This window comes from Lygodium microphyllum, chromosome 15, assembly GCF_053477565.2.
Source record: "Lygodium microphyllum isolate KBCC chromosome 15, Lygodium_microphyllum_v1.1.10, whole genome shotgun sequence".
In the NCBI taxonomy this organism is placed as follows: domain Eukaryota; kingdom Viridiplantae; phylum Streptophyta; class Polypodiopsida; order Schizaeales; family Lygodiaceae; genus Lygodium; species Lygodium microphyllum.
The window spans coordinates 150,546,926-150,568,632 of NC_141149.1; the positions used below are offsets into that span (position 1 = coordinate 150,546,926).

At 43.8% G+C, this 21,707-nt stretch overlaps 1 protein-coding gene across 3 annotated transcripts in view; it reads right to left on the minus strand.

The window, feature by feature from the left end:
- Window positions 1–1,981: 1,981 nt before the first annotated feature.
- DWF5 (Ergosterol biosynthesis ERG4/ERG24 family) overlaps window positions 1,982–21,707 on the minus strand; it is a 44,437-nt gene continuing 24,711 nt past the window's right edge. The window contains exons 9-14 of one of the 3 annotated variants that reach the window (XR_015693439.1): window positions 4,693–4,818; window positions 3,237–3,301; window positions 3,070–3,151; window positions 2,857–2,939; window positions 2,254–2,707; window positions 1,982–2,168 (exon numbers count right to left, since the gene is read on the minus strand). Coding sequence is in view for 1 of the 3 variants with exons in the window: in XM_087695010.1 (XP_087551136.1) it covers window positions 2,641–2,707; window positions 2,857–2,939; window positions 3,070–3,151; window positions 3,237–3,301; window positions 4,693–4,818 (423 nt within the window). In the remaining 2 variants the exon portion in view is untranslated. Of the gene's footprint in view, window positions 2,708–2,856; window positions 2,940–3,069; window positions 3,152–3,236; window positions 3,302–4,692; window positions 4,819–21,707 lie in introns of those variants that run through there. The other 2 variants (XM_087695010.1, XR_015693440.1) reach the window with 2 other exon arrangements.

Sequence of the window (21,707 nt, forward strand, 5' to 3'; positions counted from 1 at the left end):
GATCATGGATTTGGTACCCTATTGGCACCCTATTGGCCACATTTGGTACCCTATTTGGTACCCTATTGGCACTATTCGAGATCATGGATTCTAAGGTCTTGCCCATCTCCTAAACCTAATCATTGGCTCGTACCACATCCCCCACCCACTCTACTAAGAAACACAATAGATTTATTACATTAACATTGAAAATTGGAGGCCTCACCTCATTATTGCTCATAAAGTTTTCCAAGGGAAGCTACTTGATTTTTAATGACCAAAAGTAGCAACCTATCTATAGAGTCTCCAAATATAACGTTTGTAACTCATCCAAATGAAGATGATCCCACTCACCACCTAAACCTGGATCAATCTAAGGAAATCCCTACTAGAACAAAATTCCAATGACAATTTAGCTTCAAACTTTCCACCTACTTCCACCTATTAGAGACGTATCACATGTACATGGACCATCCGAAAAACATTTGGCTGTCTTACAATAATTTAAGTTGTCAACCCAATTAACTTTCAAGATACACCCTAGGCATGAGCCTCCAAAATGTTTCTTGGAAACATATATATATATATATATATATAACAAAATTTGTTCTTCCTAGGAAAGGAAATTAAGTTTTTTTGTGGCCTAACAAGTACAAATTCCCTAGACTTTTAAAATCAACCCTACAATGCATGCCCCATTCCAAATGTGTATAATGTTCAAAATGTAAGCCTAGAAAAAATCCTGCACTCGACATTCATTATTGCAACCCTAAGTAAATCATCAACTATAAAAGCAATTTTGTAATTTGATTCATAAAGGATTGCCCTCATAAACTTAGCTTATAATCTCATATGTTGGCTCCTTACCAAGATATGGATGGTCCTTTTAACCTTTATGTAGGCTCATGCAACCCCTATCACACTAAAAGCAATTTCTCATTATTGCTAATGGATAATTGAAAAGAATGGTCTACTCCACATTGAGTACCCTTTTGGGACTATTGGTTTGTACCACACCACCCACCTGCTCTACTAAGAAACACAAAGATTCATTACATTAGCATGGAAATTTGTAAGCCTCACCTCACTGTTGCTCAAAGCTTTCTGAGGAAAGCTACTTGTTTTTTAATGACCAAAGTAGCAACCTACCTATCGAGTCTCCAATTATGACGTTTATAGCTCATCCAAATGAAGCTGATTCCACTCTCACTACATAAACCTAGATCAATCTAAGAAAATCCCCACAACAACATATTTGCAATGACCAATTAACTCCAAACTTTCCACTATTTCCACCCATTAGAAACATCACCACATGTACATGGACCATCCAAAAGTCACTTCGCTGTCTTACAAAAAAATAAAATGTCGACCCAGTTAACTTTCAAGATACACCCTAGTAGCATGAGCCTCCTAAATGATTCTTGGAAACAAATATACATACGGCACAACTGTCTCAAAACCTTAAAACAAGTGCAGATAAGTGTGCAATGAGGCATTGCTGTTATGATTGTTGTAATACACCTAAAGTAGCTAAGAGAATAGTTTCAGCAAAGCTGAGGACTTGCAGGTGGATCTACAAAGCGATCATAAACTTCACTAACACAAAACTATTACTACACTGCGTATAGAGATATCACACAATTGACAACTCTTTGCAATCACTCCCTATCTTAGGAACTCCAATTTCACTAGCCAAAATATTTTGGTAAAAGCTGTGGATCATGTGCAAGGCAAGATACAAGTGACTACTATCCTTCTTGGCTTGGTTCTCTCTCTTTTTTTTTCGTAAATTGGTTCTCTCTCTCTCTCTCTCTCTCTCTCTCTCTCTCTCTCTCTCTCTCTCTCTCTCTCTCTCTCTCTCTCTCTGTCTGCGCTCTTAAGTTGTCCAAGTAAACAGAAACAAAAGGGATGACCCTCCAACCAGACAGAATGTTTCATGTCACCTATTTCGCAATCTACCAAGTAGAATTGTTACCATATTAACAAATAGAAATGGGTAGGGCATTAAACTGGTTACTGAATATATTTGAGCTCTAAGAATTTTCCATACAAAACCCTGAGGTCCCGCGATTCTATACCTGTATGTGTTTTGGATTAGAAATCTGTGCACTCTTAGAAAAAAACCCTCTATACACACTGCATTATGCAGCCCAGGGTCTCTTTAAAACTTTTGCTTGTAGATAAGCCTGCAGTGACCAGCATCAAAGACCAAAGTTGAAATTTAAAATCAACCTACTAGCTATAGCAATTCTGCAGCCATACGACACCCACCAATGGCATAGCACTTGTGCTAGCTCCAAGAACAAGAGTAGGCTGTCTGCAGATGGATTGTGTCGTATAATGTAGAGAATCCTCCCCAAAAGGTTTCAAAATTGAAAGATGGCTTGACATGCGCACATGCCACACACTGGACATGTCCTAGCTACAAAGGTTGATAAGGAATTTCCTCAAACCAAAAGGAAAAATCAGAGTTAACTTCGATCAAAGTACTTAACCCCTAACAGGATTCCAATCAGGCTAAACAAATGTAAAAACCACCTACAAAGTGGATTGACATTTGTTAAGCATTAAATTAAAGCTCAAGGATATCTTCACCTTCATAGCAAAACAGCACGATTGCATATAGCCCAAGATAACTTTTAAATGTCGCTTTTGAAATTAGTAAACCCATGGAATAATTTTGTAAGGCACCTTCTTGCAATACATGGTCCAATACTTTCCGTATCTGCACCGAATATGCACATGGCAAAAGAAGAAAAGAGAATTTAAATGAGGATAAAGATAGCAAGATAGTAAAAGGGAAGAGAAGGAAAGTATCCAGGGGGAGGCCAAAGGGGGAAAAGGGGGGGGGGGGGGGGGAAAAGAGAGCATTACTTTGACTGGCATCGATGATCATCTCTGATTGACCGATCAAACAGGAGAATCGTCAGGAAAACAACATAGAAGTATGGCAGAAACTGTTCATCAGATTATAAACGCAACCACCCAAAGTCAAAGTTAGTCAAAACAGGAAAATTTGAAGAGCATTAGAAAAGACTCAAGACAGAAGTACACAGAAAAATCCCAAGGACAAGAATTTGTACATACATGCGTAAACAATGCAGGTACACTCCAGAAAAATGCTGCCAATATCTCCCATACATAATGAAAATGTCGTGACATGCCCCACCTGAAAAACAGATATTATTTTAGAAGTGTCCTGGTTGCCTCCCTCGTCCCAAGAACTATCAAAAACCTGATATTGTCGAGCATACCAGCCAGAACATAGAAGCAAGCTTGACTTTGTCTCTCCCATGTCCGTCACATACGATGCTTCTATCTGCAACTCCTCATTCAGTGATACTTCGCAACTTGAATATTCATTAACTATTTACTTTCACCAATAGTTTAAGGGGATCAAAGCAGAGTTTATTAGACAATCAGATTTCTGAGAGTTGATGTAGAATGCAATAACTGAACACCGATAGAAATAAGGATGTAAAGCAATGAAGTTAACAATGTACAATAAACAGCCACTGAGGATGGTGCATGAAGCACTGTCAGTAAGGGTGCTGGAGAGAAGGGACTGATCTACTCATTGTGGTGCCAAACTCCAGAAAATTTTTGAACTCAATTATTAAGTGTACATGCTCAGGATGCCTGTACATAAGTAATACATGTAGATGACACTAAAATAAAAGGAAGGCCCAAAGTGGCTGACCATTATTTGAGATCATAGAATTGAGACACCTTGGCACCTCGCATTTGTTTAGATTCAGGTTTGATTGCTAAAATCCTAACTTTACTAGAAGTTGGACTGCAACATTAATTTGCCAATATTTGAAAACTTAGGCAATCACTAAAAGTTCTTGGACTTGCAAGATTGATTTCGACAATATTTGAATATCGCAGCAATCAACATTTAGTACTGTAAGTCTTTTGGGCTTGCAAAGTTGACTTTGTCAAAATTGAAAACTGAATTTTCAGCAGTTGAATTGCATCAAGATTTATATAGCATGTGTCATTTTTTGGCCCACTAGCTCCCACAAACCTTAAATCTTATGCAGGTTGAAACCTCATAAAAGCACAGTAAGCCAAAAAATTTATGCTTGCATGAGTTACGGCAAATCTCCTTTTGAAGTTTTGTCATCCAAACCCTGGCAAGTCATTGAGCACACTAAGGTCCAACAATCAATCATATGAAGGCAAGCCCTAGATCATTTCCTATGAGTTTGTTGCATAAACTAGGCCTAGCTCAATTACACGAGTCTGGGGTTGCAAACCAGTGCTAGCAGGGTTCTACCTAAACTCTTATCACACCTTAAGCATAAATTAGAAAAAGGACCTAATCAAAATGTTTACAAGTCTCAGCCAACTTAAACATCCAGAGAAGCTTAAATTTTGATATTACTCTTAACCACCACCACATGTTGTAAAACTCCACATAGTAACTACTCATAGCAATACATTAAAAAATGCTTTAACTTGCAAAGCAGTATCTCATGTAGTAACTTAGGAAAGCAAAATGTATAGAAACTTTTACATGCTCTTGCTTAATTCACAACTTTAAACTTAAACAATATTTTAAGCTCTTAACCATTTACAAGATATGTGCTTCATCGAATTATATACATTCATCAGATTCATGCTGAAAAAACTACATATATAGAGAATCAATTGTTGCTTCTTTTGATGATACAAATTCAATATCAAGCCAAATTTATCACAAACCTTGGATGGTGGCCTTCCCCAAATGGTGCACTTCCCATTTGTCCTTCGAAAGACTTGCCGTTGGCGATCACAATCATAATTGATGTAGATACATAAGAGCCCAGCAAGCAACGTGCTTAATGAAAGCTAAAATAACAAAAAGAAAAATGTTCAGACAATGCTCTAAGGACCAAAGCATACATATTACCAAAAAGAACACACATCAAAGAACACGTGAATTTAGGATAAAAGGCAATGGTTCAAATTCATTTGAATGAGCACCCTTTTTTTTTTTTGAAAGCTACTTATAGCCAATTGGAGTATGGTGTATGCACAAGGTCAAGTCTCTCAACTATAGAGGGGGTCCTTGTTTCCACTTCTTTTAGAAGGAGAAGAAACAAAAGGGCAAGTAGAACCAAATTCAATCTCAGACACCTGTGACTCACTAGGGAACACCTAGTCACAGCTCAAATTGAGATGGTAGAATATGCCTAAAAACACATACTACCAACACTATCAAAAGGCTAGCCATTTGGCAACAAGTGTCACTCAAAAGGCCAAAGGCACAACACCAAAGAAACCCCCAACACCTCTACCCCACAGTCCCAAAGTAAACCCCCACAATGAAGACAAGGTGTTGGCAATCAACAACATCAAGAGCAGTGGAATCTCAAAGTCACACTACCACTAGTCAGTCATCACAATCAGCATTGTTCTCAACTCCAAAGGACATGTCAAACTAGTCTATCGGACCTTCCATAGACTTCGGTCCTCAGGCCAATCTCATCTTTGTAGAGGCATCAGAGGTTGCGAGCTTGGTCCGCATTTACGAGTTGTCCACTAATGAGGCAACTGCAAAGGCCCACCCTACACGACCTTGTGGCCATTCAGCAGCTTGGATTGTGGACAATGGAGCTACACATCACATGACTCAGCTCAATTACATTTTCATCTCCTAAGCCCCTACAATCGAGAATGTCAGATGCAGAAACAACTCCTCTACCAAGTTTCAAGTTTCGTCACATCAAGTCTGGTATTGACAAAGGCCTGATCTCACTTCATTGGACAATATTTACCATGATCCTCCACTTGGGGTGAACCTTTTATTTGTCTATCAACTTTGCTGTTTGGAAAGAGCAATCTTCTATACAACAATCACAATCAAGGTACTTGATGCCAAGTCCAATTCAGTGATTACTCGCAATGAGGTACTAGCAAATAGACTCTATCTAATGACATAGTTTCTCTCCAAACTACATTGGAGGGCTCTTAAGTTTAATGATCATTTGGAGGTCTATGTGGAGCAACCTCCTGAATTCTCTTTCAAACTGTCAAGTCAAGGTCTTTCATTTGTGGAAAGTTATTTACAAGCCAAAGCAAGTACAGCGTTGTTAATTTCATAGAATGGATGAGTTTGTTAGTTTTCATGATTATCATTCTACCCCTTATGACCCGAATCTATACATAAAGACCACTTCATACAGGATCAACTACATCTTACTCTATGTTGATGATCTCTTCATGACGAGCTCAAATTTTACCACCATAGCAAATATAAAGGTCAAACTCTATTCTACATTTGAAATGACTAACCTTGGTTAGCTATTTGATTTCTTGAGCATAAAGGTTATCTAACATGGGGATGGAATCTCCATATCTCAATAAAAATATACCCTTCCATTAGTCCATTGCACCAATCAAATATGGCCCATAGCCACACCTCTTCATTCTAATGTGAAGTTTTCTAAGGATCCTCATACACAACACACCTTGATGAGAATATCCATCAATATGTGGTGAGTTAATTTATACTAGGTCGGATTTAGCATACTCAGTTTCATTGCGTAGTATCTAGGACGTCACATTGAATTGCTTGTTTGTGTACATTGAGATATGTTAAGTTACTTAATCTTATGGCTTACATTTTGTTAAAGGTTTGCTTTTGCAGAGGTACACTGGCTCTGATTGGACAGGAGATCATGGCACCCAACATTCCCATGGTGGTTACATCTCACTGCATGCAGCCCCCATTATTCAATCAATCCATAAATAGGAGATGATGGCTGCCTCCACTACCAAGGCTTAGTATCAAACTCTCTACAATGGCACCATGGAGGCCATTATATGAGGTTATTGACCAAGTTACAGTTCACCCTACCAACTACAATCTTCTGCAATAATCTTAGTGTCATTGCACTATTAGCTAGTCATCACCCGGGCAGGCACACACCACGTGGCAAGCAATCGGCCAAGCGCCACATGGCCTACAGTCGGAGTGCGACAGTCGACCTGTATTTTTCTGGCCATTATTTTCAGCCTATTTATAGGCTTTGTCTCCAACAATCTCAATTAGTTGTATCCCACAAATTTCTACAGACTGTGGAGACTGCCCTTGGGGTTGATGGAGAATGAGATCTTCGAGGTGGAGACATACATAGATATTCTCTCTGGACCCGTGTATAATTCTGCATCCTTATACAGCATTCTTCACTACAGATTTTCTGTTTCATCGTCTCTTTTTCTCTCTCTTCTCTCTTTGTTCACTCTTTATCTTGGTCATTCGCTTCCGCATTGCTTCACTCTAACATGGTATCTGAGCAGTGAAAGACTATCCTAGGGTGAACCCATCTGAAGAGGAGATTTCAACGTGACACAAGGCTGCGTTTTCCATCGCCTCCAACGGGTGAAGAAGGAGCGGGACAAGCCAACCATACCCCTAGCAAACTGTATTTTCACAATCAGAGGGGGCTGCTCTTTGTGTTTTGTGCAGGGTATTGTAGGTGAAGATGTCTTCTGAGGCCAAGACACAGTTTAAGGCAATCATGGACCGGAAGGTGCTAGTCCTACCGACTCTTACTTCAAATCAAAAGCTCGATGGTGAGAACTACCGCATCTGGTGGGTCATGATGCTTGCCATATTGGAGTTCTATGATTTGGCGGAGCTTGTTACGAAGGCTATCCATCGTCCTTTGTGTGACGAGTCCTGACTCTCTTCCAATGAGAAGGTGGAGTTGGCAAAGGCTCAGGCACATTGGGATAAACTCAATGCTCACATTCACTCGTTTTTATTTCTCTCATGTACTACAACTGTTATCTCTCATATAGAGCATTTGACGGTGGCTAGGCACGTATGGCTCTTTGGAAGTGCAGATGCGGACCATAAAGCGAGTCTCTTTGGAAGTATAATCGGATGACCGTCATAAAGTGTCACCAAGTGGTGATACTTTTTGCAAGTGCTTTCCTTATTTACTTATATAAATATTTTATTTTTCTTTTCTTTAGTCGTTGTTGCTTTTTACCCCCAGAGTTCTCTTGGATTAATCCGGGATTTTGCATGGCCAAAAGAGACAGCCATTGGGACAAATTGGACTAATGGTTTGTCTAAGCCTTGGGACCGCATTGAATGGACACTAAAGAATAGAATGCCAATGGGTTGGGACTATGTGCTTAGCCACTGGAGATGGTGCAAGACAATGAGCCTGGCCAAGATAGAAGATGCACATGTGAGAATACCCACATAATAAAAGTCACCGTAACTGAGCCACATTACACTTTTTGATGTGGTTGCAATGATAAACAACTTGAGGAATGCAGGAATCACCATCCCTACAATTTAGAGAGTTACTATTCGCGTCATTATCTTCATTTTTGCAAGAGGATTAATTCTCTGGTCTGTGCCGAGGTCAAATTTTGCACCGATCATGGAGAATTTTAGACCGGAAGGTTTAAATGGGAAAATTGCTACATGTATGCCATGTGTCACAATTTGGGCACAAAATCCCAAAAGAGAGAAAGAGAGAGCCAAAAAAAAAAGTAATAGACAGGAGGGGCAGATCTGAGCATGAAGTTTTGAGGGGCTAAGGGCAAATTGCTGCAAGTACATCAGCTATGGAGAGTACTTCTTCGTCTCTAACTCATGTACGGATGTAGAGCTTGCTCCCTCTAGTCAACGCTCTCTCAATTCTCAGAGGAAATGCTCTACATGATGGGCTAATTCAATCGAATGTACAGTTCTGTGTTTTCTTTGCTCTTCTGCTGAGGCAAGAGCCTCACTCTTCAAGTTTAGGAGCAGCTGATTGCTCCTCCAATGCAAGAACTAAAGAAAGTGTTGACCGTGCCACACAAGAACAAGGTTTTCAGCTCTAATTTAGTGTTGTTTATGGGACTGCTTTACAGCTGGAATGGTGCTAGGGTAAAAGGGTTTGTAGTCCAACTAGTATGGAGTAGAACCGGAATGGAATAAGGTTGAGAACAGGTCAAGAAATAGGTAAAAAACAGTAAATACAGAGTTCTGCAAACTACAATTCTGTACTTGAATTATTGAGTTATGGTCGCAGAAAGTGTTTTCCTACTTGGATGATATTCTGGATATGTTGTACTGTCCTTATGCAGCTGAAATTTACTCAGTAAGGGATGTTGTTCTGGATATGCTGTAATGTCCTTATGCAGCTGAAATTTACTCAGAAAAGATGAAAGCCAACTGTTCACAGGTTTTGAACTTTGAAACATTTCATTTTTTTTGTAACCTTCCATCTTTTAATTGATAAAGAAATACCGAGAGGGGCGCCGGTCTTCAGGGCCAATCTGGTGTTGAGCAAGGAAGTGAGGTCTCTATTTGTGTGTGTATGTGAAAAAACCAGGTATTAATTGAAGGGACTACCGCTTTATGTCAGTAATACCGGTTTCATGAAGCAAGTCTCTTTGGAAGTGCAGATGCGGAGCTTGAGTATCAACTAGTCATCATCCGTGCGGGAGCATATCAACAAGCTAAGGCAGCTTCAGATGCAGGTTCAAAACGCAGGGAAGGTGATCACTTCTAAAGACATGGCGATAGCTCTCCTTTCACAGTTACTGCCTCACTTCAGTGGTTTTTATTCTGCCTTGATTGCTTTAGGGCGGTCTAAGACTCTTTCGTGGAGAGAGTTGGTTGGGGAAGGACCAAAAGAAGAAGGACAAATCTAAGGAGAACAAAGACAAGGAGTCTACTTGTGCTCAGCACCATCACGTCGCAAGCTCCCCCTCCCGGGCTCTATCTGATCGCGCCCGCCCCCCAGTTCATTTGTGCCCCTCGCTCCGCCTGTTTGTTCCCTCCCACTCCGTCTAATCGTGTCCTCCCCCCCCACAGATCGCAAGCCATTTACCCCCCATCTGTCCGCCCCGCCTAACCGTTTTCCCCCTCGCTTAGCCATTTTTACCCTGACTGTCCGCCCAGATACGACTGTCCCCCCTGCCCCGCCTGGCCTTTTCCCTCCACCTATTCGCCCAGGCGTGACTACCCCCCCCCCCCCCCCCGGTGCGCTTCCTCTCTCTGCAACCTCGGATCCGTCTGCCGTGTATCAAAAACAGCAATATTCCCCCCCTCCCCCCCGGACATTGATCCCCCCACCCTCTAGTTGCTCCCTCTACCTACAGCAACTTTTCCCCCTCAAGTAGCACCGCGACGTGATTGATAGTTCTCTCAGAAGGGGCGCATAATGGAAACCTCTGGTCACACGCCTGCACACTCAGTAAGTGCCCCCCAGTCAAACACCTTGCGCATCGTCCTCTCTAAGGAGCAGCTCTTAGCCGTCCGAGCTAAGGAGCTGGAGCTAATGGAAACAACGATTTATGGTCAGGCAGTAGGACATTCCCCAACCAAGGCCCAACTTCAAGACTAGCTTCACTCCACGCTGCGCATCGGCACAGCGCAGATCGTGGAGGCAATGCAATCCTAATGGGCCAAGGGATCTTCATGGTCCGGCTCAGCTCAGCGAACGCAGCTCGCAACTTACTCGCCAGTTCACCATATGCGTCCATGAAGGGGGTCATATACATGGTCCCTTGGTACAGTGGCTTTACTGTGGAGGCATTTGCACTCGACAACAAATTCCTTCAGCACCCGATCGCCCTTCTTTTCCCCGGCCTGGCGATAGAGTATCGGCAGTTGGTGGAGGACTTTGCACGGCTCTTCGGCACTGTCCTTCCGCATCTTTCGCGGATGCAGTGACAGCAACAGGAGTCCCAAAGGTACAGGTGGCAGTAAAAGAGGTCAAGAATATCCCACAGTTCCTAGAAATTGAGGCAGACGGGCACTCCTTTAGGCAGCAGATCATTGTGACTGGGCAATGCCTACGCTGCCACGACTTTGGGCATCATGCAGTAGTTTGTACACGTTTTGAAGCCAAAGCAGCTCCACAGATAGGCCCACAAGTGGACGCTCACGGCTTCGCTCGGGTACAAAGACGACAGAGAGGGAAACGGCAGCGCGGGCCCCAGCTAGCTCCTCAGACCTAGCTTCGACAGCAAGGAGCATGTGAGCGAGCGACGCCCTCTCAGATTTGGACCAAGGAGTGGGACAAGGCCACCAGATAGCAAAGGTTTTATGTGAGAGAGTCGAGAGGCTCTCGTGGAGGCTAGATTGAGCAATTGGCAAGCACCACGTTGTCTGATCATTGCTCGGTTCTCCTAACACTTGACCCCCCAGCATTTGCCCTAGACACACGATCATGTCGGATCCCTAATTCGATCTATAGGAGGGAGGAGGTGACGAGACAGATAGAGCAGATTTGGACCAAGGAGTGGGACAAGAGGGACCAGATAGCAAAGGAGGTTGCGCAGGTCCTAGCCGAGTCAAGCAGAATCTGCCAAGAGGCAGCTATACAAGCCAGGCAGCAGAGCTGGGAGGAGGAGAGAGCACTCCGGCGGGACTTGGTAGCCACGCAATTATTACAGGAGACACCAGGGGATCCTACCCTCCACGCACAGGAGGTGCCCGCGCGAGCAGCCATTCTTGGCCTAAAGGACAGGCGCTCGGAGTTCTCTTTCCGAACCTTAGCAACTTTCTGAGCGCAGAAGGGGGACACAATGTGCAGGAAGTTCTTCCAGGTGCACCAGTCTCGCACCACAGGAGAGCAAATATGCAGCTTTCAGGATTGGGAAGTGGTGAAGGACCCCCTACTAATTGCCTTCCAAGAGATTTTCACTTCAGGACAGATGCCAAGGAGTCTCTCGGCAGGCCTTATCAATCTTCTCCCCAAAGGGGGAGACCGGTTGGAGCTTTCCTAGTGGAGACCGATCACCTTATTGTCAGTGGCCTATAAGGAACTAGCAAAGATGATTGGTAGGCGACTACGCCCCATGCTTCCAAACATCATCCATGACACACAGACAGGCTATGTCAAGGATAGGAGCATCCTTGACAACGTATTTAATTTCTTTGAGGCGACAGAGTGGGCTCAACACAATGGGCAAAGACTCGCCGTATTACTCTTGGATTTCGAGAAAGCTTATGACAGGGTAGACTGGGATTTCCTAGAGGGCACCATGGTGAGGTTGGGATTCCCCCAGGTTTCGTGGAATCTCAGCCTTTTACAGATTGGCCACCAGCAGGGTTCTCATAGGCAGAAGGCGAGGGGAGGAGTTTTGGCTGAAGAGATCGATTCGATAGGGCTGCCCCCTAGCCCCATACCTATTTCTACTCTTTGTCAAGGCGATGTCTCACTTTCTCAGATCAAGTGTGAGCAGATTACGCAGCCTCTGACTTCCAATGAGAGAGAAGACTGAGTTGTTAGACTCCGAGTATACAGATGATACAATCCTCTACATAGAGGACAATGAGTTGATGCTAGAGAGAATTAGGCTGGCTCTTGACGTGTTCTGTTCTGCAGCGGGAGAGAAAATCAACTAGCAAAAGTGGTTGGTTTCCTCACAAACCCGGACTCTAGCATGGAGTGGGGCGTCCACCTAGGATTTAGATGGGTGAGCAAAGGGCAAACCGTCCGGTACCTAGGGTTCCATGTGGGACTTGACATCACTCCTGCCCAACAGTTTCTTCATGTCCTTGATTCTATTCGGAGGAAGTTGACCTACTGAAGCACAACTCGCCTCTTCCTAGCCGGTTGAGCCCTGGTGGTTAACCAGGTCCTCCTAGCGACGGCTTGATACATCGCCTCGTGTTGGTGCTTTTCCTCATCTTGTGTAGTGCAGCTTCGCCGCCTAGTGCAGAACTTCCTTTGGTCAGGGTCGGATGGTTCTAGGGATTCCAAGGCCAAGGTGGCATGGGCGACCATCATACGGCATCGGTTAGAGGAAGGGCTTGGATCATAGACCCAGAGTATCAGAGTATGGCCCTCTTGGGCAAGCTAGTTGTCCACGTTTCACACCAAGCGGTCAGACCTGGAAGGTCTTATTGGAGGAGGGCCTTCAAGACTATAGACCGAAGCTTGGCGGTGAGTGGAGGCCATCCCTGAGATGGATCTTCACATCAGCCCAGATCACCCCCCCCAGATCACCTTTCCTACACAGCTTACTCCACGTGTGGCAGGGCCTCCGTAAGGCCCTAATCCAGAGCCCCCCAAGCTGCCAGGAGGAGATAGACCGTCAGCCGGTGATCTAGAACCCCCAAGTCAAAGATCAAGAAGGGGCACACATAGGTGAGCGTCCCCACATCCAATGGGCTGGTTCGGAGCTCCGCCCGGCTCGTACCATCAGGACATGGCGGTGTATAAGATGGCGGACAAGGAGGTCCTGCAATGAATATCAAGCTGCCAAAGAGGAGTGAAGGTGAGGAGAAGGGAAATAGACGCAACAACACCTCCGAAGTGGCTTGCTCCCCCGATACGAGAGCCGATAGAGCCCAAGGAGATATGGGCAGCTAGGTTTTCACCAGCACGCATCTCCCTATAGGTGGCAGGTAGAGTGGGCGATGCCGCGCAAGAGACTTTCTTCATTGTTCAAGATGGGGGACATCTAGCCCTTGAGAGAGGGCAGGATGCGGGGATTGCCGCCCTTTCGTGAAGAAGAATTCGGATGGTGGGCCTTCAAGGAAAGACATGGCGATTGGACCCCTGCGTTTTTTTGAAGGAGCTCACGGAGTGGCGCCTTTGGATCTAGGAGGGTAGACCACTTGATGAGCTAGAGTGGGATCCAGGAGAGTGACTATGGCCGGCTTCTGCAGTCGCCAAGAAGCCACCGAGGTTCCTAGAGTACACGTAGCAAGCACTGGGCGGAGCACAACATCACGGAACCTTTCCGACGGGCCTTTTAGCACCGCCTATGGGATAGCTCGAGGTCGAGGATGTCGTATTTCTTATGACTGATGGCACATGGAGGCTTGGTGGTGGGAAGTTGGCTTGCCTAGATGCAAAAGTATCCCGAGATTGTAAGCGCTGCACACAGCAACCTCTGGAAACCCCAAAGCACTGCCTATGGTTATGTAAGGAGGCGTTGCTTGTGTGGAGAGGAGCGTGCCGCATCCTTCGCCGTATAGCACCCAGCCTTGGATGTATCTCATGGAAAGCTTTCTGTTGGCAGGTAGTCAGCCAGGGTCGTCACTTTCTGTATGAGGCCGAGATGCAAGACACAATATTCATTATCGAGGCAAGATTGTGGAATGTGTTTATCTTGATAGACAATGGTAGTGCACACAATTTTGTGAATAACTCAGTTGTGGATAGATTACATTGCTTTCCTACTGATTTATATCAACCCCATAAGAGTACAAGTAGCTAATGGAGAAGAGAAAATTAGCACTCAAATGTGCTCATAGTTTCCATACAGTTAGCTAAGAATTATGAAGTATATGTGAATCTAAATGCTTTGGAGACGAGACCCGTAGATATTATACTTGGTTGTGATTGGCTAATGACTTTAGGAAAGATAACTATAGATTTCTCACCATTCTACATGGAGTTAGTTATTGATGGGTACCCTATCCATCTACAAGGAATCCCAAGTCTGATATTCACTTTATCAACATTGAACAACTCAAGGAGTACAAGAAGCACTCACAAATTTTTGTATTGCATTTGAATAAAGAGATAGAAGATTGGTCCAAGAATTCAACAGAGCATCCTGCTTTAAAAGTTCTACTTGAGGAGTACAAGGACTTGTTTAAAGTACTTACTTCATTACCTTCGAAGAGAGCAATGGATCACCCTATTGATTTTGAGGCTCGTTCAAAGCCATTCAATAAGCCAACCTATAGGTTTTCAAAGTGTGAACATGAGCAAGTAGCCAAGAAAATCAAGAAACCTTTACAGATGGCTTTACAGATGGCATTGATTGAGCCTAGTTCTTTACCTTCTACATCTCTGATCTTGTTAGTAAAGAAGAAAGATGGATCCTTCAAGATGTGTATTAACTATTGGGATCTAAACAATATCACAATGAAGAATATATATCCAATACCTAGAGTTGATGATTTGCTCGATGAGCTCAAGAGGAATAGATTCTTTATCAAGATTGATTAGAGGTCTGGATATCATCAAATCTCTATGCAAGAGGGTAATGAAGTTAAGGTTGCTTTTAGGACTGATCATGGACTGTACCATTTCCTAGTGCGCAGTGGAGTCCACTGCAGACCCCGCTTGGAGGTATGGGAGATCATAGGGAGTCTTACTGGATGGCATATCTAGAAGGCGCGGTGTCAGAAGGCTTTCCGTGGAGAGAGGCTTTCAACACAGGCGACCTTAGCAGCTTTGGACCTCCATCATCCACTCCCTCCGCAGTCGATGGGATCAGGTGCAGGGCTAGCCAAGAGCTCCGATGTCACTTCATGCGCACTTGGGGCGGCCAGGATCTGTTCTTCGTAATGCAGGCAGGCAGCCCCAGTTGGCGATACACCCCCACCATGGCTTCTTGCCCCCATCCCCCCTAGACCGCCTTGAGAGGCTTGTATACATAATGTATTTGTGACTTTGCATCAGCTCCAGCTAGTCTATCAAGCATGAGCACTCCACTGTAATCAGTTTTTTCGAGTAATATAATCAGCCACATTTTACTTGGAAAAAAAAAAGGAGTCTACTTGTCACATTTGTGGCAAAACAGGTCACTGGAAGAAGGATCGCCCTAAAAAGGAGAAGAAGGAGAAATCTTCAAAGGATTCCAGAGCGGTGGCTGCTCCCTCATCAACTGCTTTCCTCCATTTGGAGGTGGTTGCGAATTTGACCTTGACGGCTTTTGATGCTACGTCGACGGTCCCATTCACTCGGGAGTGGATTGTAGAAAATGGTGCCTCCCGGGACATGATTCCTTCTTCAACAAGTGTTACTCATTTGTGGCCTTCCCATGGTCAAATTCACATCGGTGATAGTTTGTCTATTCTTATTCAGGGACGGGGCAATATGCATCTTAATCCAGATGGATGTGACGGTGCCCATGTATCCGAGGTACTTTATGTGCTGGCTTTGGGGTATCATCTTCTCTCGGTGCACAAGATTTGTGCCCTCGGCCTTTTGGTTGAATTTGATGTGGATTCTTTTCGAGTTCTTAATCTAGGATTGGAACAGGTTCTTTCTTCAGGTTATGAGAAGAATGGAGTCTACAAGTTGCAATCTTCTTCTGCCTTGACTTCTCTTCTTCTTACCTCTCAAACTTAGTCCGAGCTTCGGCATGCTCGGTTTGGCCACCTCAATTATGATTACCTTCGGAAGGCATCTAAGGACCAATTTGTTCGAAGTTGGATATTGTGGTGAGCCAACAACCTTGTATATCCTGTATCTGTGGGAAGCAGATTGCTAGTAACCCAATCATTAGTCCAAAGACAAAGTATGTTGGTATGCACTATCATTCTACTAGAGAGCACGTGCCTAGATTTTGTGCCTTCATCCAACAATTTTATAGACATCTTGACCAAGCTCTTGCTCCTCAATATCTTCTTTTATGGATCCATGGTGCTTCCTTCCCTTCAACTTCAAGATGATGGGGGAGAAGGGGTCACCATAGCTTTTCCTTCCACCATCCAGTGGTGAAAGAGGGTTGCTTTTTTTTTTCCTTGGCGCTTACAAAATTTTGACCATCACTCTTTTCTTTTAGTTACATTTATACTTTGTATCATCATCACTTTGCATCTTGATGATCATGATTGTAGGAGGGCGCGGGCAATTGAGGGCACTATCGAAACTCACTGCAAAGCATTCTATTTGAACATTACACTTTGCATTATCCCTTGCATTAGCATTGTGCTTTTGTGAATGAAGCGCTTTGGATGAGAGAAAAACCTATCTTTTGATAAGTCCCTATTGAAGGATGAAAATCTCTATGCATCTATAAAAATTCCCTTTTCCTTCATCAAAGGGTAGTCTATTAGGCTAAAAATGCATTAACTTTAATTAAACAGTTCCAAACACAAATTAATTAATGAATTTAACCTTTTCCACGAGTTCTATAAATAGACAAGCTGCCCTCCCAATCAATCTCGTGTTTGCATATTGCAAGTGCTATAGCTTTGCTGCCCACACCATTCACGGAGAACATCTCAGCCAAAGCTGCCCCACACTGTCTACCATCATCTAGCGCATGTTTTGCAACCCTATCCTTGCTGTCCTCTCCTCATTCTGCTATCACCTACTATCCACCTTCACCTAGAGGCCGCGTTTACTGCATTGCTGACTCCATCTATTGCTGGCGACACCTCCCAAGGTTGTGGTTTGATCAGCTGCCCGCTGTCCTGACTGCCACATCATCACAGATCTGCATTTTGCTGATCAAGCTGCCACCAGCCTACCACGTCAGCCTGCTGACTTTGCAGATTTTCTCTCTCCTCTGCCTATCTAACACTAATCCAGCTAGCTACTGCTGCATTCGCTGCTGCCAGACATCTTCAAACACTACCTTGCTGCATTTTGGGATCCATTTGGAGTACAAGAGTGTTGCTCGCTCTCTGCCCTGGTCCTCGAAACGCAAGAGTTTGGCCGTCAGTATTCCTTCGCTGCACAGTGTGCTTGCTGCATGAGCATTGTATTTATTCAGATTCATTTAGCTTCTTATTCACTATGTTCACTGTCTCTAAGTTACCCTAACCCTAATTTTGTGTTCTTTTATGAATTTGTCCTATTGTCATACGATTGTGTTTTCAGAGTATGAGAGTGTTATTCACTCTCTACCCCGGTCCTCCAGAGACCGGAGTTTGGGGATCAATATTCCTTCACTACATGGTGTGTTTGCTGCATGAACATTGTATTTATTCGTATTCATTCAATTTCTTATTCACTGTGACCATCGTCTCTAGGTTACCGTAACCCTAATAGTGTTCTTTTATCAATTTGTGCAATCATCGTACGATTGTGTTTGAGTTTGTGTTAGGGTATTTTCTCCACATGGTATTAGAGCTAGGTTCTTTGTGAAGTAACCTAGACCTTGATTTGATAGCTCTCTTCTCAAAAGCCACGAACCATAGTAGGTTAGATGACTTTGAACACGTCTCCACCGACTCAGTCCCCAAAAGAGACTATGCTAAGAGCTTAGCAGGAGTGGCATCCACAACCAACTCTGCAAGATTCTGACACAGGGAGATCCTTTTGACTACATTGGTGGCATCACCGATAAGGAGCTGCAGCTGATCTTGTCTAACAAAGCTAGGAAATCCAAAGAGCTACGTCGACAAGCCTTAAAACATATCCCCGTCTTGGAGAGCGAGATCCTGAGTATGTTCCTTACTTTCGGCCTATTTCCCTTACTTCCTTGCAAGGTACACAAGCTTCTACTTCAATTCCTTCATCTATTTCTCTTTCTTTACCATCCTTACAGTATATTGGTAAAGAACAACTGAAGCAAGAGTGCCATATGCAAAATATGGTAAATCCCCCATGGATGACCCACTCATGTATGTGAATACACGAGGGGGTGATTATAAGAAAAAGTCTCGTAACTCTACTTCTTCCCTTCCTTCTTTTCATTATGCTTCTAAAAGTTAAAATGAGTTTGGTGCATCATCTTCTTTGCATTCATCATCTCTACTTTCATTTCAATTTTATTCCCCTAATCAAAATCCCGCCCACTTCTTCTGTTGCATCACCATTACCGTTCACACCTTTCACCTTTGCATATGAGACAACACAAGGTTTTGCACACACCACACCACCAGGTCCATCTCACATAAGCACAACCTTTAGAAATTAGGACCTCTTCATCTCCAGTTCCAAGTGGTGATTCTACACCTTTGGGGGAGGCTCCACCTCCATCTTTCAAATCTTTGGGTTACACACAACATGGGGTTCCTCCTCCTCCTTACCAAGGTGTTGATCAACTGGTACCACAGTTGCCTCCATGGCTTTACCTAATGGACCTATCAGTCACTCTAACATGCCCCAGCTAGCATTTGGACAAGGCTATGGTACTCTAATGCCTCCATTTCCATCAACACCTTATGGAAACATTCATGTTCCAATGCCTCCATTATCACCACCATATGGACACTCCCAACATATTTTTTCCTACCCACCACCTCCTCTTACTTATGCCCCTCCCTTCTACTCATTCTTTTCTAACACCTCATGGTTTCTCTTATTCATCGGCTGCATTTACTACACTAGTGACTCCATCTATTGCTGGCGACACCTCCTAGGGCTGCGTTTTGATCAGCTGGCTGCCGTCCTGACTACCACATCATCATAGATTTGCCTTTTGCTGATTATGCTGCCGCCAGCCCGCCACATTATCACCAACCTGTTGCATTTGCAGATTTTCTCTTTCCTCTGCTTATCTGACACTGATCCAGCTGCCTACTACTGCATTTCCTGCTGCCTGACACCTTCAAAGACTGCCTTGCTGAATTTTAGGATCCATTCGAAGTACAACACACTCTCCTACTCATACTCTCTGCCCCAATCCTCGAGGCATGAGAGTTCAAGGGTCAATATTCCTTCACTGAATAGTGTGTTTGCTGCATGAGCATTGTATTTATTCAAATTCGTTCAGTTCGTTATTCATTGTGTTCATTGTCCTTGCATTATCCTAACCCTAACTATGTTCTTTTGTCATGTGCCATTGTCGTACAATAGTGTTAGAGTTTTTGTGTTAGGGTATTTCCTCCACAAAGTTGACTTGGAATCCACAACATCGACGGCAAAACATAGAGTAGTCTCTATGGTAGTACCTCTTATGGCAGCATACAACATATATCTCTTTATATTTCCTCATCACCAACACCCAAACAAGTGGTTGGGATAGTCTTCTATTTTGTGATGTTGGATTTGACCATCCCTTCTTTTTCCACCATGGGCATAGATATTTTTTTCTTAAAGAAAAAAAAAAGATAGTTCAAAGTGGTTTCATCGCCTTTGCAGGTCTTGGTAGGCAATTGGACAGCTAACCAACACCCTTTGTCCAATGTCTTGGCCTCTCTGGGGTGGCCCTCTTGGCTTCCAAGGTAAGATAACCATCGTGTTTGTAGTCTTGGTAAGTTCTTTGGTAGCCATCCTGCACCCCTAGAGCAACCTCCATAGCGCATGGTCGCAAGGAGACCATGGTGCCGAATTATCCTCCTTGTACTCGATGGGCTTAGTGTGCATCAGATGCGTATTATTACCTTGAGCATGAAGATCTGAAAGCCGTTGCAAAATAAACTCTGTGGCCAAAAAGGGAGAGGTGACACAAAGAGTGGCTGGGGGTAGACACATATACTCTGGCAATGTAGAAAGCAAAGGTCCATCTCAACAAGCATCGGTGGGAGAGCCAATGATGCCCAAAGAGAAGCACCCAGGGGTCTATCCATCTACCTGTGGAGAAGTTATAGCACTGGAGTGTCAACCTATAAAAGGGAGGGTGAGTGGGGTGGGAGAGGAAGAGAAGGGTATCTTTGTCGCTTGGTGGTGCAATGGAAGGGGAGGAATCGATAGATGATGCCAAACCTACAACCTATCTTTGCCTTCTCTAATGAATAGGGTCTTAGCTCTCTAAGCTCCTACGCTCTGATACCATGTAAAAAAAAGCAACGACGTCGAGAGACAGTAGGGTTTGCAGATAGAAACATAGTGTGTATACAACAAACACTAAGAGAGAAGAAAAACTCAAAAACACAAGAAAAACACAATGATAATGCATTGAATCATGCTATGAGAGAAAAGGTTGATACTACAGAGCCAAAGCTCAAAAGATGACTACACCGTCCTATTTGAATCAAGTGGCAACACCTGTGGAAAATCTACACAGTGAAGGGAGAAGGGAGCAAAATCCAATCCTCCGAACAATGGGCTATCAAAGTAATCATTGAAAGGTAAAGGACAGCTATCAAGGGAGTAAACCACAATCCTCTGATGCCGTCAAAGATTAGGAAGATGATCACCAACTGTCGAGGGAGTAAAGTCAGTCTTCAAACGCCAAGAAGTGGCCTAGATAGCAAAATGGAAGTCCTAGAGTGTGTGAAAGCTATCAAACGCAAGGAAAGCAGCCCAAATGCTGACGCCAGGTGGAGTATGATGATGCCAAATGTAGAGGAAAGTCCTTAGGCAACAAATTGTGTGTCAAACTGATGCCAATGGTAAGAAGGTTGTCAAAAGGTGAAGAGTGTTGTCAGTAGGTGTCGAGAACTCACTCCAAGTAGAGGGAAGGCCTCTAAATGCAAAACACGGATCATAGCAAGACGCCAAGTTGATGAAAGCTGACATCAACTAGTGGAGAGCCTTCAAATGCAGCAATGCAAATTGCAAGATGACGCCAAATGTTGAAGACTGAAACCTGGATGTGGAAAGTTGATGTTTAATGAGGGAAGATGATGCCCAGGTGGGAGATGCTGAAAGAAGGCCGTGAGAATTACAATGTCTTCCAATAGGGGCATGGGCAGCAGTGGCGTGGAGAGACAAGAGTGTCAAAGTGATGGAAGAAGAGGGGAGAAGAATGACCAAAGTGGGTGAAGAATGAATGAAGTGACAGCCTATTTATCGACATAAACTGTTTAGGGTGAAGCATCACTATGTAGGCGTCCACCACTAAAAAAGTGACCAACATGCGGATGTTAGAAGTGGTCGTATCACAAGTTCACAAGCACCCACTAACTTATTTATGTACACTCTCTTTATTCTTTATTTGGTAATTGGCCAACCTATTTTGTGGTAGGACAATTCCTTTATTTTTGTCTATAAGAGGAGAGTGTGGCCACAGTCCATTCATCACACTTGTACTTGCAGATTCTTGGGGTGGAGAGAGGGAGCTTGTGGAGTGTGTGAGCCAACACTCAACCATTGTACTCTTGCCATAGTAGATTCCTATTCCCAGTTACATCTTGTGCATTGTCTCTTTCATCAATCTTGTGTCTTTCATTATTCATTATTCCGTTGCAT